The sequence below is a fragment of the Gymnoscopelus braueri genome (assembly GCF_963280865.1).
Source record: "Gymnoscopelus braueri genome assembly, chromosome: 10".
Classification (NCBI taxonomy): domain Eukaryota; kingdom Metazoa; phylum Chordata; class Actinopteri; order Myctophiformes; family Myctophidae; genus Gymnoscopelus; species Gymnoscopelus braueri.
The window spans coordinates 14,467,410-14,482,385 of record NC_137611.1 but is presented as its reverse complement, the minus strand read 5'-3'; the positions used below and the strand labels follow the sequence as shown (position 1 = coordinate 14,482,385).

At 46.7% G+C, this 14,976-nt stretch overlaps 4 protein-coding genes across 4 annotated transcripts; 1 reads left to right on the top strand and 3 right to left on the bottom strand.

The window, feature by feature from the left end:
- Positions 1-232: 232 nt before the first annotated feature.
- LOC308093208 (rabankyrin-5-like) lies at positions 233-3,688 on the top strand (the record flags this gene model as incomplete). Its single annotated transcript, XM_080439464.1, has 1 exon — positions 233-3,688. One exon carries the CDS (start codon positions 233-235, stop codon positions 3,686-3,688), a length of 3,456 nt encoding a protein of 1,151 aa, XP_080295590.1.
- Positions 3,689-7,237: 3,549 nt separating this feature from the next.
- On the bottom strand, positions 7,238-8,143 carry LOC308093334 (mitochondrial carnitine/acylcarnitine carrier protein-like; the record flags this gene model as incomplete). The annotated part of the gene is made up of 1 exon (XM_080439669.1): positions 7,238-8,143. One exon carries the CDS (start codon positions 8,141-8,143, stop codon positions 7,238-7,240), a length of 906 nt encoding a protein of 301 aa, XP_080295795.1.
- Positions 8,144-8,954: 811 nt separating this feature from the next.
- On the bottom strand, positions 8,955-9,860 carry LOC308093049 (mitochondrial carnitine/acylcarnitine carrier protein-like; the record flags this gene model as incomplete). Its single annotated transcript, XM_080439257.1, has 1 exon — positions 8,955-9,860. The coding sequence occupies one exon, from the start codon at positions 9,858-9,860 to the stop codon at positions 8,955-8,957; it is 906 nt and encodes a 301-aa protein (XP_080295383.1).
- A 2,789-nt stretch (positions 9,861-12,649) lies between these two features.
- LOC308094061 (dolichyl-diphosphooligosaccharide--protein glycosyltransferase subunit MAGT1-like) lies at positions 12,650-13,501 on the bottom strand (the record flags this gene model as incomplete). Its single annotated transcript, XM_080440511.1, has 1 exon — positions 12,650-13,501. One exon carries the CDS (start codon positions 13,499-13,501, stop codon positions 12,650-12,652), a length of 852 nt encoding a protein of 283 aa, XP_080296637.1.
- Between the last annotated feature and the right edge of the window lie 1,475 nt (positions 13,502-14,976).

Here is a 14,976-nt window from a genome sequence, read left to right as displayed (position 1 = left end):
TACTATGACGTGGGTACTGTGACATCAGTCATATCCATATTTGGGGATGAAAGAGACAGACACACATACACAGAGACAGACATGTCTATCTGTAGCTGATTGTGCGTCTGTGTCAGTTTCAGTATTTCTCAGGCTGTCTGCAGAACTGCACATGGACCTTGGAGAACTCGGACCAACTCCCACTGGCGGCTCCATCATCATATCTCAATACAGAGTGACGAAGCCGCGCAATATGGTGGAAGATGAGGTGACCAAGCTTCAGAAGCACCTGGCCCTGCTCAGGCAGGAGTATGTGAAGATGCAGCAGAAACTGGCTGACACAGAAAGACGTGGTGCTGTGATGGCCGCTCAAGCCTCTAGACAGGGTTCCCCCATCCCAGATGCTGGAGACTCCTTCATCAGCCGCCTGCTGAACATTGTGGCCGACCTATACCAACAGGAGCAGTACAGTGACCTGAAAGTAAAAGTCGCAGGGGAGGAGCTCATCAGGGCCCATAAGTTTATGTTGGCTGCTCGAAGTGATGTCTGGAGTCTGGCCAAACTGGCCACCACCTCAGTACTGGACCTATCAGATGCCAAGCCTGATATCGCCCAAGCAATGTTGCGCTGGGTATACACTGACGTCTTAGAGCTTAGTGGGGATGATGCCTTTCTTATTGACTTGATGAAGCTGGCCAACCGCTTCCAAATGCAGCCGCTCAGAGAGAGGTGCGAGAAGGGTGTGATGTCCTCCGTAAATGTTAGGAACTGCATTTGCTTCTACCAAACGGCTGATGAGCTCAATGCCACCACACTGATGAACTACTGTGGAGAAATCATAGCCAGTCACTGGGATGACCTGAAAAAAGAAGACTTCAGTACCATGAGTGCCCAGCTCCTTTACAAGATGATCAAGTCTAAAACGGAGTATCCACTCCACAAAGCCATCAAAGTGGAGAGGGAGGATGTCATTTTCCTTTACCTCATCCACATGGACTCACAGTTGCCGGCCAAGCTGAATGAACTGGACAACAATGGGGACCTGGCACTAGACTTGGCCCTCTCTCGCAAACTGGAGAGCATTGCTACCACACTGGTGAACCACAAAGCAGATGTGGATATGGTTGACCAGAGTGGATGGAGCCTCCTGCATAAAGCCATCCAACGAGGCGATGAGTTTGCCTCTACCTTCCTGATCCGCCACTATGCCAAGGTGAATGCAGCCACAGGGGCGATGGAGACCCCCCTCCACATGGTCTGCTTCAGCCCCCCAAAAAACTCTGGGGAGGTTATGAACAGCATGGCGCGAATTGCAGAAGCCCTACTCAAAGCTGGAGCCAACCCCAACATGCAGAACAGCAAGGGCAGAACCCCTTTGCATGAGGCTGTGGAATCAGGAAATGAGCCTGTGTTTAACCAACTCCTACAGTGCAAACAGCTCGACCTGGAGCTCAACGACTATCAGGGCAGCACGGCCCTGTGGCTGGCCCTGCAGTACATCACAATCTCTGCAGACAACTCGGTAAACCCACTTGATAACAGCTTCGCAGCTCGGCTCATCCAGAGAGGTAGCAACCCTGAGGCGCCTGACGCAACCACAGGAAACTGCCTCCTGCAGAGAGCCGCAGGGGCTGGCAGTGAGGCGGCCGCCCTCTTCCTTTCCACTCACGGGGCAAAGGTCAACCATGTCAACAAGTGGGGGGAGACCCCTCTCCATACAGCGTGTCGCTGTGGCCTGGCAATGCTTACTGCTGAACTGCTCCAGCAGGGAGCTAACCCCAATCTGCAGACCCAGAAGGCCATGCCTGAAGAGGCTCATGGTGTGGTATTGCAGACGCCCCTCCACATGGCCATCTCTCACAACCAGTCAGATGTTGTATCTGTCATCCTGGAGCAGAAAGCCAGTACACTTCACGCCACAAACAGCTTGAAGATTAGCCCAGATTTCACCCTCAAAGACTCCATGGATCAGACAGTACTAGGATTAGCCCTCTGGACAGGTATGCACACCATAGCGGCACAGCTGTTGGGCTCAGGGGCTTCCATCAATGACATCATGTCGAACGGTAGAACCCTTCTGCACATGGCCATCCAAAGACAGGACGGCAAGAGTGCCATGTTTCTGCTGAAGCATCAGGCTGACATTAATGTTCGGACTCAAGAGGGCCATACAGCCCTGCAGCTAGCCATCACCAACCAGCTTCCCATCATAGTGGATGCCATTTGCATGCGAGGGGTAGACATGTCTGTGGTGGATGAGAAAGGTGACCCTCCCCTCTGGCTGGCCCTGGAGAACGGCTTTGAAGACATTGCCGCTACACTGGTGCGCCATGGCTGTGATGTCACTTGCTGGAGCTCCGGTCCCTCAGGCTGTCTGCAGACCCTTCTGCACAGGGCTGTGGATGAGAACAACGAGACCTCAGCCTGCTTCCTCATTCGCAGTGGTTGTGATGTGAACAGCCCCAGACGGCCAGGTCCGAATGGGGAGGGGGATGAAGACGCTTTTGATGGACAGTGTCCCCTTCACCTGGCAGGTAGTTGGGGGATGGACAAGGTGGTCCAGTGCCTTCTTGAGTTTGGGGCTAATGTCAATGCACAGGATTCTGAGGGTCGAGCTCCTATCCACATTGCCATTAGCAATCAGCATAGTGTCATTACCCAGCTGCTTATTTCCCATCCAGGGATACGTCTGAACATACGCGACCGTCAGGGCATGGCCCCGTTTGCCTGTGCCATGACCCACAAGAACAACCAGGCTGCTGAGGCGATCCTTAAGAGAGAGCCAGGGGCTGCTGAGCAGGTGGACAACAAGGGGCATAATATCCTCCATGTGGCCGTGCAGAACTTGGACATTGAGAGTGTCCTGTTCCTCATCAGCGTCCAGGCCAACGTCAACTCCAGGGTGCAGGATTTGATCAAACTCACTCCACTCCACCTGGCTGTCCAGGTGGCCTCAGAGATCATTGTCCGCAGCCTGCTGCTTGCGGGGGCCAACGTGAATGAAGTGACCAAACACAGGCAGACAGCCCTACACTTGGCTGCCCAGCAGGACTTGGCCTCTATTTGCTCTGTGCTGTTGGAGAATGGGGTTGAATTTGCTGCTAAAGATGAGAATGGCAATAACGCTCTGCACCTTGCTGTGATGCAGGGTCGCCTTAACAATGTCCGAGCCCTTCTCACAGAATCCAACATTGACGCAGAGGCCTTCAATCTTGGGGGTCACTCACCGATGCACGTCCTTGGGCATTATGGAAAAGAGAATGCAGCTGCCATCTTTGAGTTGTTCTTGGAGTGCATGCCTGAATTCCCCCTGGACAAACCAGATAATGAAGGGAACACAATTCTACTGCTGGCCTACATGAAGGGAAATGCAAACCTGTGCCGTACCATTGTGATGTCCGGGGCTCGTCTGGGCGTCATCAACAATAAGGGCATCAACATTTTCAACCACAAAATGCCCACCAAGCATTTGCTCTTCCGCCTTCTTGATATGCTGTCTAATGAACCCCCATGGTGCGATGGGTCCAACTGCGATGAATGTGCTGCCAAGTTTGGAGTCACCACATGGAAATATCACTGCCGCCACTGTGGGCGCCAGCTGTGCCACAAGTGCTCTATAAAGGAGATTGCCATAATCAAGTTTGACCTGGACAGACCAGTGAGGGTGTGTGACATCTGCTATGATGTGCTTTGTTTGGGAGTATCGTAATCCAACAACCCAACAGCCATTCACCCGCACACACTAGCCAGGCCACTCCCCAACTGTGTACTGTTGGCTGGGCATGACAAGATTATTTAAATGTTCTACAGGGACGTATTGAATTTATACATTTTTTTGTTCATCCAAGTATCATGAAGAGAAGCACACCAGCTAGATGACGGCTGGACTGTGTTGGAGGGGAGAGATGTTACAAAGATGATCTTTTCATTAGATCTACATATCACTCAAAGCTAATATCTGTTAGCAGCCATTTTCAATCATGTATTGGATAATTATTTGAATTAGGAGAGTCAGAATGTGAATATGAGCAATTGTTTGGTCAAGTTTTTCTATTTGAAAGAGATCAGCAATCAATATATATATATATATATATATATATATATATATATATGTATATGTATATGTATATGTATATGTATATGTATATATATATATATATATATATATATATATATATATATATATATATATGTATATATATATATATAACATATGTCACAGTACGTTTGGAGAACCAGTACGATTGAAGACAGAGCGCTCGTTTTTAGGCACGGGGCTTCGGGGCGATGCGGGGCTTTTCGAGACAGGGTTTATTAGCGAGGCTCGCGAGGAGGAGGAGCTCCTTCTCCTTCTCCTTCTCCTCCTCCGTGTGTGTGTGTGTGTGTGTGTGTGTGTGTGTGTGTGTGTCAGGGAGAAACTAAAACAAAAGCCAGCAGAACACAATAAAAGTATCTTAACAGTCCACCTGATTCGAATGCTATCTGCATTGAATGGGGAAATAGGCGAGTTTATTAGACCTTTGAATGGGCGAAATAGGCGACCTACTTACCTACCCACGTTTTATCAGACCATTCATTGGGTGTTATCAAGACATACTAACCTACCAACTGACATGACTTAATAGTTCAGTTTAGGTTTCGCTTTTGGTTTTGGACCCTGACGGAGGCGCGCAGTCACAGGCGAACTGTCACCCCGTGAAGGACCACAGAGGGAGCTAAGGCGACCGAGTTGCCGTCCTGAACGGTGTGACGTTCGCCTGTGCCTACTCAGCGCCGTTTGAGTTATGTACCGATAGGCACAGAATCGTAAATATTGTTGTGCGGACTGCTCCGCCTCCAAGTAGGTCAGTAGCTCCTGAATGAATGGTCTGATAAATCGCGGGTAGGTAGTAGCCTATTTCGCCCATTGAAAGGTCTAATAAACTCGCCTATTTCCCCATTCAATGCATTGATAGCACTCGAAGCCGGTCACACACGCGCGCACGTGTGTGTGTGGTCGCGGCAATATATGCTTGTGCACAAGCCTGGCTTGTGGCTCCCTCTAGTGTTGCTTCTACAGAATTGCTGGGTGGGTGGTAAAAACGAGCGAGCCTTCTTCAATCGTACTGGTTCTCCAATCATACTGTAACATATATATACACTGCTCAAAATTATTAAGGGAACACTTTGATCCCTTAATTCTTTTGAGCAGTTTTTGTTAGCAGTATGTACACAGTTCATGAAAACTCAAAATAATTAAGGGATCAAAGTGTTCCCTACATTTCTTTGAGCAGTATAATATATACACAAAATAATTAGGTTGCATGAAACGGTTATGCCTACTATGCATGTTATATGATTTGTTGTCAACATGTTGTCAACATAGTCATGGATCATACCGTTTCCCCCAAATCAGTCACCAAAGGATTACATTCCATTTTTCTGCAAATGCACCTTTGTGGTATAGTGGATGTCCAATGAAGACCCTGTACACACCTCCACACGCACCAGCTAAGAACTCTGCTGGACCTATTGGTCAGCTGTCTCTCACAACTGTGTGTTTGTTTGCTGTCATTCAGGCAATGCAAAGATATACTGAACCGTAATTGTTTCACTATTATTAGTCGTACTATTGTTGCTATTCTTTATATGTTTTGTTATTGTTGTTATTGCTGCACCAAAACCAAAAAACTTTACTCTTGTGTACACCTATAAATACAGTATATGTTAGGATGTTACAATAATGTTGAGGAACAACACACTAGTGTACACATCAGGGATGTCACGTGTGGGAAATTTCCCACCGGTTAATAAATGTCAACACTGGTAACACCGGTTTCACCGCATTAATAAAGTATATTGTGTGCCGGGCGTCATGCATCAATATTGTCAACTACTAGGTGTCCTACTCGACCTGCCTGGCAATGATCCAGAAACAGAAACGAAAACGAGAGCGAGGCTTTTAGGTGCACGGTCAAAAAATACAACGAGAAGATAAACAAGCCAGCAGCACTCCATAATGTCTGTTCACTATTTTATTTTATTCACCGAGACCAACAACTGACATGTTTCAGCTCAAACAGCCTTCAACGGCGTTGTTCAAAACGCAAACAGGAAATCATTATGAAATTAATTGAGAGCACATCGTCACTACAGGCAGTGGTGGAAAAGGTATCAGAACTGCAATGCAGAAATACTCTGTTACAATTAAAAGTGTGGAATTCAAAATTTACTTGAGTAAAATGTACTTAAAGTACCAAAAGTAGAAAGTACTCATTATGCAGAATGTCCCATTTCACAAGTTTTCAAATGTATAAAAATCTTTTGAAAATAGCGGATCTACAAGATGTAAGTGTTTACTGTATGTTTTGTAATAATCAAAATCTAAAAAGTAACTAGTAACTAAAGTTTTCAAATAAATGTAGTGAGGTAAAAGTATTGGAAATTGCAAATGCTCAAGTAAAGTACAAATACCTCAAAAAGTTAATGTACTTTGTTACTTTCCACCACTGGCTACAGGTTATCATTGTGAAGTAAATAAAGCACTCGAGTACTCATGTAAGTATAAGGCTTAAGCTCAACTTTGGAAGCCCCCCCAACCCCCAACCCCCGGTAAGTGAAATCTCACACCGCTGTATGTCCGCTGCCTATAGCAGCCCCGTTGCAGAGACAGAGGCAGAATAGTCCGTCACTTCTCTTGGGTGCCACACGAAAATGAACTAAAGTGGTTTTATAGGGTACACGAAAAAAATAAATTGTCACGTATATAATCTGTAACAATAACAACACTGAAGCCTAAATTCCTGCATACCTACTTGTATCTCACGTTATCAAATACTAGACTGGTGCCCAAGGGGCACCGAAGCAAGTCAGGAACAATGCAAGTTGGAAATGAATGCTCCATCTGGTTTTGTAATACCCGTTGTACCCGTTGTCAGAGTACCTGTCCCATCTGTCTGTGTCCCTTTTATGCCCAGATCGGCGGTTCTGGACCATGGGATCTTATGCCTATATATGGGCATATCGGTCGGATCAGAGATTTTAACAACAGCGGCCTATCTGAAAGTCTTGACGCTGGGCACCGCACTCCCTCGAGTACTCGAGCCGGGGACTCACTGTCAGGCATTTAAGCCTGTGCGGTACGCGTCCTAACCGCTCAGCTATGGAGGCTGTCTGGATGCCTTATTATAGCATGTAGGGGGCTCATCCGGATCATCCATTTCTATTCATGTCGACTGACGGTAATAGCAGTGGTAAATGGTTTGGGATTCATTATCCATCACAAATTAGGTGTTGCCCAATTCAGGAACTTGACAGCAACTTCAAATCCTAAGAAACAAGCTGCATTGGCAGGGAAAGCTCTGAGCATGACAGCAGTGAAGCCTTTATAAAGAGAGGCCACGCCCTCCTCCCTAATCAGCTCACGTAGAACATCCCGGAACCCATTCGGATACTTTCCCTCAGGAGCGGTTTGGAAACGAGTCTTGAGAACATCTGGCGGAATTGCCACAGCCCAGTTAGCGATCCCAGCCATTCCTCCTGCAAAGAGAATACTCGGAACACTGAGCTCATTATGACTCTTTCCTGCGGGTGTGAGAATGTTCTTCAACCATTCATAGGTCATGAAGTACATCCCACTTGCTGGCATGTCTCGCATAAGTGTGAGAGCAGTGCCTCTGTAGAGTCCTCTGATCCCACTCTCTCTGTAGAGCTGTTTGGCACAATCCATGGGCCCTGCATATTTTACCTCTCTGGATGCTGCCTGGATCTGTAGAAGGCATTTGATACGCTCTCCGGGAGCCATGATGGCTGTGGTGAACACCCCGGACAGCGTTCCTGCAGCAAAGAGCTGTGGATACGTAAGAATATCATCAGGGCTTTTTTGCTGCAATGTTTTCCCCAGGCCATATCCAAAGAAACAGACAGCATACATGGGTGTTACTCCAATTATAGGGGCTGCCATACCTTTATATAGGCCTTTTACACCCTCTTTAGCGAGGGTCTTTCGGAAGCAATCAAAAGTTCCTGTATAAATGGGGGTCTCCCCAGGTTTAGGCTTTGGCTGAGTCTGCAAACGGACCTTTATGGTATCTAGTGGATGCCCTATGAAGACCAGGCACATACCTCCAAACCCCCCGGCGAATAAGCTCTTCACTTGACTCACTGGCTCTGGTTTCTTAGACATAGTTTCTGTTACTATTTATTTTCTTGTTAGCTGCAACTCTGAAGTGTGTACCTTCTTCGCTGTCACTTCAGCAATAATGCAAAAATGAAGATAGACCTTTTTACCAACAGAACTGTAGTCATATAGACATACTGTATGTGTGACCAATGTTTGTTATCTTCAGTGAGAGTCATTGGTTTGCTGGGAGAGCCAGTGTGAGTAATACACCTTTAAGCATGGCCGCTTTGTACCTTGCATAGTGATGTCAGTCTCGCCCAAATATGGAGTTCCACATAGCTCTTGACTTGATGGAAAGTGTTGCCAACAAACATTCTGGGAAATTGCTACTTGATGATATAGTTATCAAATACTAGACTGGTGCCCAAGGGGCACCGAAGCAAGTCAGGAACAATGCAAGTTGGAAATGCATGCCCCATCATGGTTTTGTAATACCCGTTGTACCCGTTGTCAGAGTACCTGTTGTACCCATCTATCTGTGTCCCTTTTATGCCCCGATCGGCGGTTCTGGACCATGGGATATCCATTATGCCTATACTATATGGGCACATCGGTCGGATCAGAGATTTTTTTACAGCCGCCTATCTGAAAGTCTTGACACTGGGCACCGCACTCCCTCGAGTCCTCGAGCCGGGGACTCGCTGTCAGGCATTTAAGCCTGTGCGGTACGCGTCCTAACCGCTCAGCTATGGAGGCTGTCTGGATGCCTTATGATAGCATGTAGGGGGCTTAAGGCGTTTAACCGGATCATCCATTTCTATTCATGTCGACTGACGGTAATAGCAGTGGTAAATGGTTTGGGATTCATTATCCATCACAAATTAGGTGTTGCACAATTCAGGAACTTGATAGCAACTTCAAATCCTAAGAAACAAGCTGCATTGGCAGGGAAAGCTCTGAGCATGACAGCAGTGAAGCCTTTATAAAGAGAGGCCACGCCCTCCTCCCTAATCAGCTCACGTAGAACATCCCGGAACCCATTCGGATACTTTCCCTCAGGAGCGGTTTGGAAACGAGTCTTGAGAACATCTGGCGGAATTGCCACAGCCCAGTTAGCGATCCCAGCCAATCCTCCTGCAAAGAGAATACTCGGAACACTGAGCTCATTATGACTCTTCCCTGCTGGTGTGAGAATGTTCTTCAACCATTCATAGGTCATGAAGTACATCCCACTTGATGGCATGTCTCGCATAAGTGTGAGAGCAGTGCCTCTGTAGAGTCCTCTGATCCCACTCTCTCTGTAGAGCTGTTTGGCACAATCCATGGGCCATGCATATTTTACCTCTCTGGATGCTGCCTGGATCTGTAGAAGGCATTTGATACGCTCTCCGGGAGCCATGATGGCTGTGGTGAACACCCCGGACAACGTTCCTGCAGCAAAGAGCTGTGGATACGTAAGAATATCATCAGGACTTTTTTGCTGTAATGTTTTCAACAGGCCATATACAAAGAAATCTACAGCATACATTGGTGTTACTCCAATTATAGGGGCTACCATACCTTTATATAGACATTTTACACCCTCTTTAGCGAGGGTCTTTCTGAAGCAATCAAAGGTTCCTGTATAAATGGGGGTCTCCCCAGGTTTAGGCTTTGGCTGAGTCTGCAAACGGACCTTTATGGTATCTAGTGGATGCACTATGAAGACCAGGCACATACCTCCAAACCCCCCGGCGAGTAAGCTCTTCACTTGACTCACTGGTTCTGGTTTCTTAGACATAGTTTCTGTTACAATTTATTTTCTTGTTAGCTGCAACTCTGAAGTGTGTACCCCCTTCGCTGTCACGTCAGCATTAATGCAAAAATAAAGATAGACCTTTTTACCAACAAAACTGTAGTCATACAGTAGACATACTGTATGTGTGACCAATGTTTGTTATCTTCAATGAGAGTAATTGGTTTGTTGGGAGAGCCAGTGTGAGTCATACACCTTTAAGCATGGCTGCCTTGTATCTTGCATAATGATGTCAGTCTCGCCCAAATATGGAGTTCCACACTGCTCTTGACCTGATGGAACGTGTTGCCAACAAACTTTCTGGGAAATTGCTACTGGTCAATTTGTGTGTGCGTGTCTGTGCGAGCGAGCGCGCGAGCACACACACACATTTAAACTATTTTTCCTCGTTTATGGACATCACACCATCTGAGCTCTCATCCGTAGTTGCAGGTATGAAGTCCTCAACCTGCTCCCTGGACCCCCCCTCCCCACCACCCACTTCAAGGACTCTCCCCACTCATCGCAAAAACAATAAACTCCTCCCTTTCCTTTGGATTTGTAGCCCCTCCCCTAAAGCTCACCTATTCTATAAAAAAAACCTGGTCTTGACCCTGACTCCCCCAATAACTACCGGCCCATCTCAAACCTCCCATTTTTGTCAAAAATTCTGGAACGAGGTGTCGCAACCCAAATCACTGCATACCTGGAAACAAATGACCTCTATGAACAATTTCAATCCGGCTCAACTACAATTCCAAGTGCTTGTCAGCTTGGGGGGTCCCCAGTTCAAGTATGATTATTTTGGGGGGTCCTCATTTTGGGGGGTCCCCAGTTCAAATAAGATTATTTTGGGGGGTCCCCAGTTCAAATCTGATTATTTTGGGGGGTCGCGGCCCTCGGTTGAGAACCACTGCTCTAGCTGACTCTAATCACACACGTGCACTTTTCAGTCAAAGTGGTTTTGCCCCCTGATTGCGCACGCACCCAGTAATGTTCAGAACAAGAACCCCATACAGTATGTGCTTGGGCCAATACTGTAGGAGGACCCTGGGAACATGGGAATGACCCTGTAATTCATGAGTACGAAAGACTGTTACATGTGTGTGTGTTTGCACTGAATACCAGCAGTATCACTGAAGTTATAATGTAGTTTTCCCCATGCTATAGACCTTGTCAGTGGAATTGCATTGCTAAGGAACAGCTTGTGTCCAAGTTTATTTCCTGGTCTATGGAGTTTGCATCACCAGCTGTTCCCGTCCTTACCCTTGCGTCTCGAGCGTTTGTGTCGCTTAACAACATGACAGCTGCTGTGTTGTGCTGTTGACAAAGCTGGACAAAGCTGTATGTTAAAATGGAGTTAATTGTTTTTTTCTTATTTACAATTTATTTGAAGAAGCTTGTGATATATCTCAGACTGAGGACCGTGGACAGGTAAATCTGAATAGGTTAAAGTCCCTGTAAAGGGAAATTTGGAAATTTGAAACATGTACGCAGAAAAGATATAATCTAATCGAAACTGACTTGACTGATTTTATGGGCAGGGTTGAAATCATCACTGGATGATGTACTGGGTGGGTGATACCGCATATCGGCAGCCATAACAGTCAACCAAGCTTGGCTTAGGCTTGGTTATATACTCCATCATTCTCCAGTGTCACTCGGCAAAACAGACGATCTACAAGCTGTCAATTTTGTAGCTATTCATTATGGCACAATACCAACGTATGACAGAGCATGACACACACAGCGTTACCAATCAATGCAACTCCAAAGGAGAAAACCTTGTGCCCTGCTGCCACAGCATGATGGGTTCAATTGAGTCCTTATAGATCAGGGGTTCTCAAACTTTTTCATGCCAAGGACCCCCAAATTTATATGTATTTGGCCGCGGACCCCCATCTGAAAATGTTTTGTGCCAGGGACCCCCAGAAGAGAATATTTTCAATAATTTTGAAATATTTTCAATAATTTTGAAATATTTTCAAAAATAGCAGATGTACAAGCTTGTAGATCTGCTATTTTTATATGTGTGTGTATGTATAAATGGTTAAAGTGGTTAAAATGATTGTGATGCAGTATTAACTACTTTGGCTGTGGACCCCCTGGAACGTTACCCCCCCCCCCCCCCCGCCCCCAAGGACTCCTGGAACGTCCCCGGACCCCACTTTGAGAACCACTCTTATAGATTTCCCCCGCCCAGCACACCTGTAAAAACGGCCCTAGATTTTCATTCTATTCAGAAGAAGGTCCCGCAGTAATCTGGTTCTCAACATCCAGCGTTCTAAATGGAAACTTACGGGTCTGTAACTCCAAGAGTGTACAGTGGGTTATCTCTGGGGTCCGAATCTACACTGCACAGTCCACAGTGTTCATTTAATTCAGAGAGTGTACAGACCTGTAAGGGTCTGTAGCACACACCCTCCGGGACGCTTAACAGATTGACTGTCGGGAATTAATTAATTCCAATTAATTATTAGGAGAACGATGGTGAAGATGGAGCTGCCAGGGTAAGAGGAGAAGAGGAAGGCCAAAGAGGAGGTTTATGAATGCGGTGAGAGAGGACATACAGGTGGCCAGAGGGACCGGTCAATTGATCAGCGGATCGGAGTGACCGATCCGCTTTGGCGACCCCTGATTGGGAAGTAGCCGCAAGAAGACCATTCGTTTAAGTTGAGGAGTGAGCATTCATGAGTTTTCATGGCGCTTTGGAGAACAACCCGTTGATACGTTGATACTTCCTCTGCCTGGATGACAGCTGGTTGATTCTAACTCATCGGGAAGCTGTAGGGGTATCAGTGGTACTTTACTCTGAAAACAAACGTCAGCCCACCAAAGAAAAGCATCACCAGACTAATACCTGCACGACACATCATCTGTCTGTCCCCCAAATCCAAGTCGGAGGTCGCAGCCTCACATAGCAGCACTATTCCCAAGGTAACAGCAGCATTGCAGATCCCAACGATGTGGGTCTCGGCTCCAAATTGACCCCGAGTGCCTGGATGGATGTAACTCAAATGTCCAGTTTTAGGGTCCGTGCGTGCAAAGGGTGGTCCTCTGATATGGTTCCACATCTGCCCTGAGATCATAAGTAGGACGGAGCCCAGTGCACAGAAGGCCCAGACGTTCTTGTTGAAAAGAAAATCCAAGTTCTGGCCTTGAAGATAGGCAAGTCCACAAATCACAGCCAAGAAGAAGCCCAGAATAACCGTTCTTGGATAGTTAGAAGGACGAATGACATGGATTCGTACATCGGTCCGGTCTGCCACCCATCTAGCCAGCTGTTCAGCTTGATAGCCTCTGGCCCGGGGCTCAAAGGTATCAGCCTGACTAGGCTTCCCATTGGATGGGAAATGGAGGAATGTTGCAACAGAATTCAAATTTAGCATCTTAAAGACATCCGGAGCTTCATCAACGTCCACAGTTGCAAAGAAGACCTTGTTTGTGAAGACGGAGGAATAACGCCAAGAATTAGCCAGCGCATGCAATTCACCAGCAGCTTGTCTGCAGATCTTACATTGTCTTTGTGGCCGCAGTGCTGTGAACAGGACGACAACGGAGTAGTTTCTGGGGAACGCCATGACATGGCTATGGAACATATCTCCGTTCATCCTGATGACGGGATGCTTGGAAGCCCACTCCATCATCTGACCCGCCTTCTCTGACAGCAAAGATTCCTCATTCCTTTGTGCGTTCAAAGGAGCGAGGAAGAGAATTAACAAAAACAGAACTTTGGGGGACATCTTCTCGGACGCTAGCACCACCTCAGATGAACATGGATTATGTGAGCGGACTATTGCATGCGCTACCACTAACAATGGTACAGTGGCACAAACGTCAAGTAAAGCCTGGCCAATCTGCAAAGCCCATGGCTTTTGATCTTCCTTATTATGGCCAGTGGTGGACAAAGTACTCAACCCCATTACTTGAATCAAAGTATAGTACTTACTTTTTGCCAGACCCAGGGGGTCGGCCTACATGAGGCTTTGTCGGCCCCTCTTTTCCTCCCGGTCAACGTTTTTCCTCCCGGTTCAACGTTTTTGTCCATATATGGTGCTTACATGTCCCTCTTTTTGATTGGCCAAGCTTAGCGTGACGTAGTGCTCTGTCGGCCATTCAGATTTCAACCACTAGGGGTCTGGCAGTACCAGGTCCCCTGGTTCCCTTGTTTAAAATACTTAAATGTTCAAAAGCACAAACTACTGTACAAAGTATTTCTTCTTCTTAATATCGGTGCATCGCTGTATTGAAATTTAGAAATCTTCCCAAAACATTTTCAGAAATTTTCGAAACATTTCTAAAACACTGCAAATAGCAGATCTACAATTCACAGCCAGGCATGACGAGGCGATTAGGCGCACGCCGCTATGCTATAGTAAGCCAGGTTAATTCAGCCGACGTGTGCCTTGATATCTACAGTGAATATTTATTGATTTTGACATACCAATTATGAAACTGCCACTCACCGGAGACAGATGGACAGGCACTCCGCAGTTGATATGGAACACCTGTAGTTGGTGTCCATCCGAGGAAATCCTGGCGCCATGCCCAGCTAACAGGACATCAAACTGGACGCTGGTCAGCATCAGGTACCGCTGCTGGAAGTGGAAGTCATCCAGTCCAGGCACAGTTACTGGAGAACGCGGGTGGTTTTCACAGAGCTGACTGCACATCCAAGTGGTGTTCTGGGACGACTTGCACAACAGGTACAGTGTGATGGTCCATTGTGGAACCTTGGGCCGTCAACCTTTACTTTATAGAGTGCAGTCAGAAGACAGGCCTTGATAGCCACAGCGTTGATATACTGAATGTAATAGATAAGAACTTCAGAATTCTCCAGGCGCTCAACCGAACGCTTGTTTGCATGCAGACTTAGATGTGGAGCGAATTGCCTTCGTGATATATCAGGTCGTATTGTTTTAATATCATTAATTTGCTGTTCTTTTATTCACATAGTATAGAGGGAATCTCCCTTGTTTGTCAATAAAGATGCCTTGCGCATGTAAAAGGTAATTTCTGTGTATGTCGTCTATAAACTGGACTTTAGGGTTTATTGAACCAAGAGTGACAGGTCTGTCACGGCACATCAGCTGGTGACCCCGACCGTGACCCTGTCCAGTCC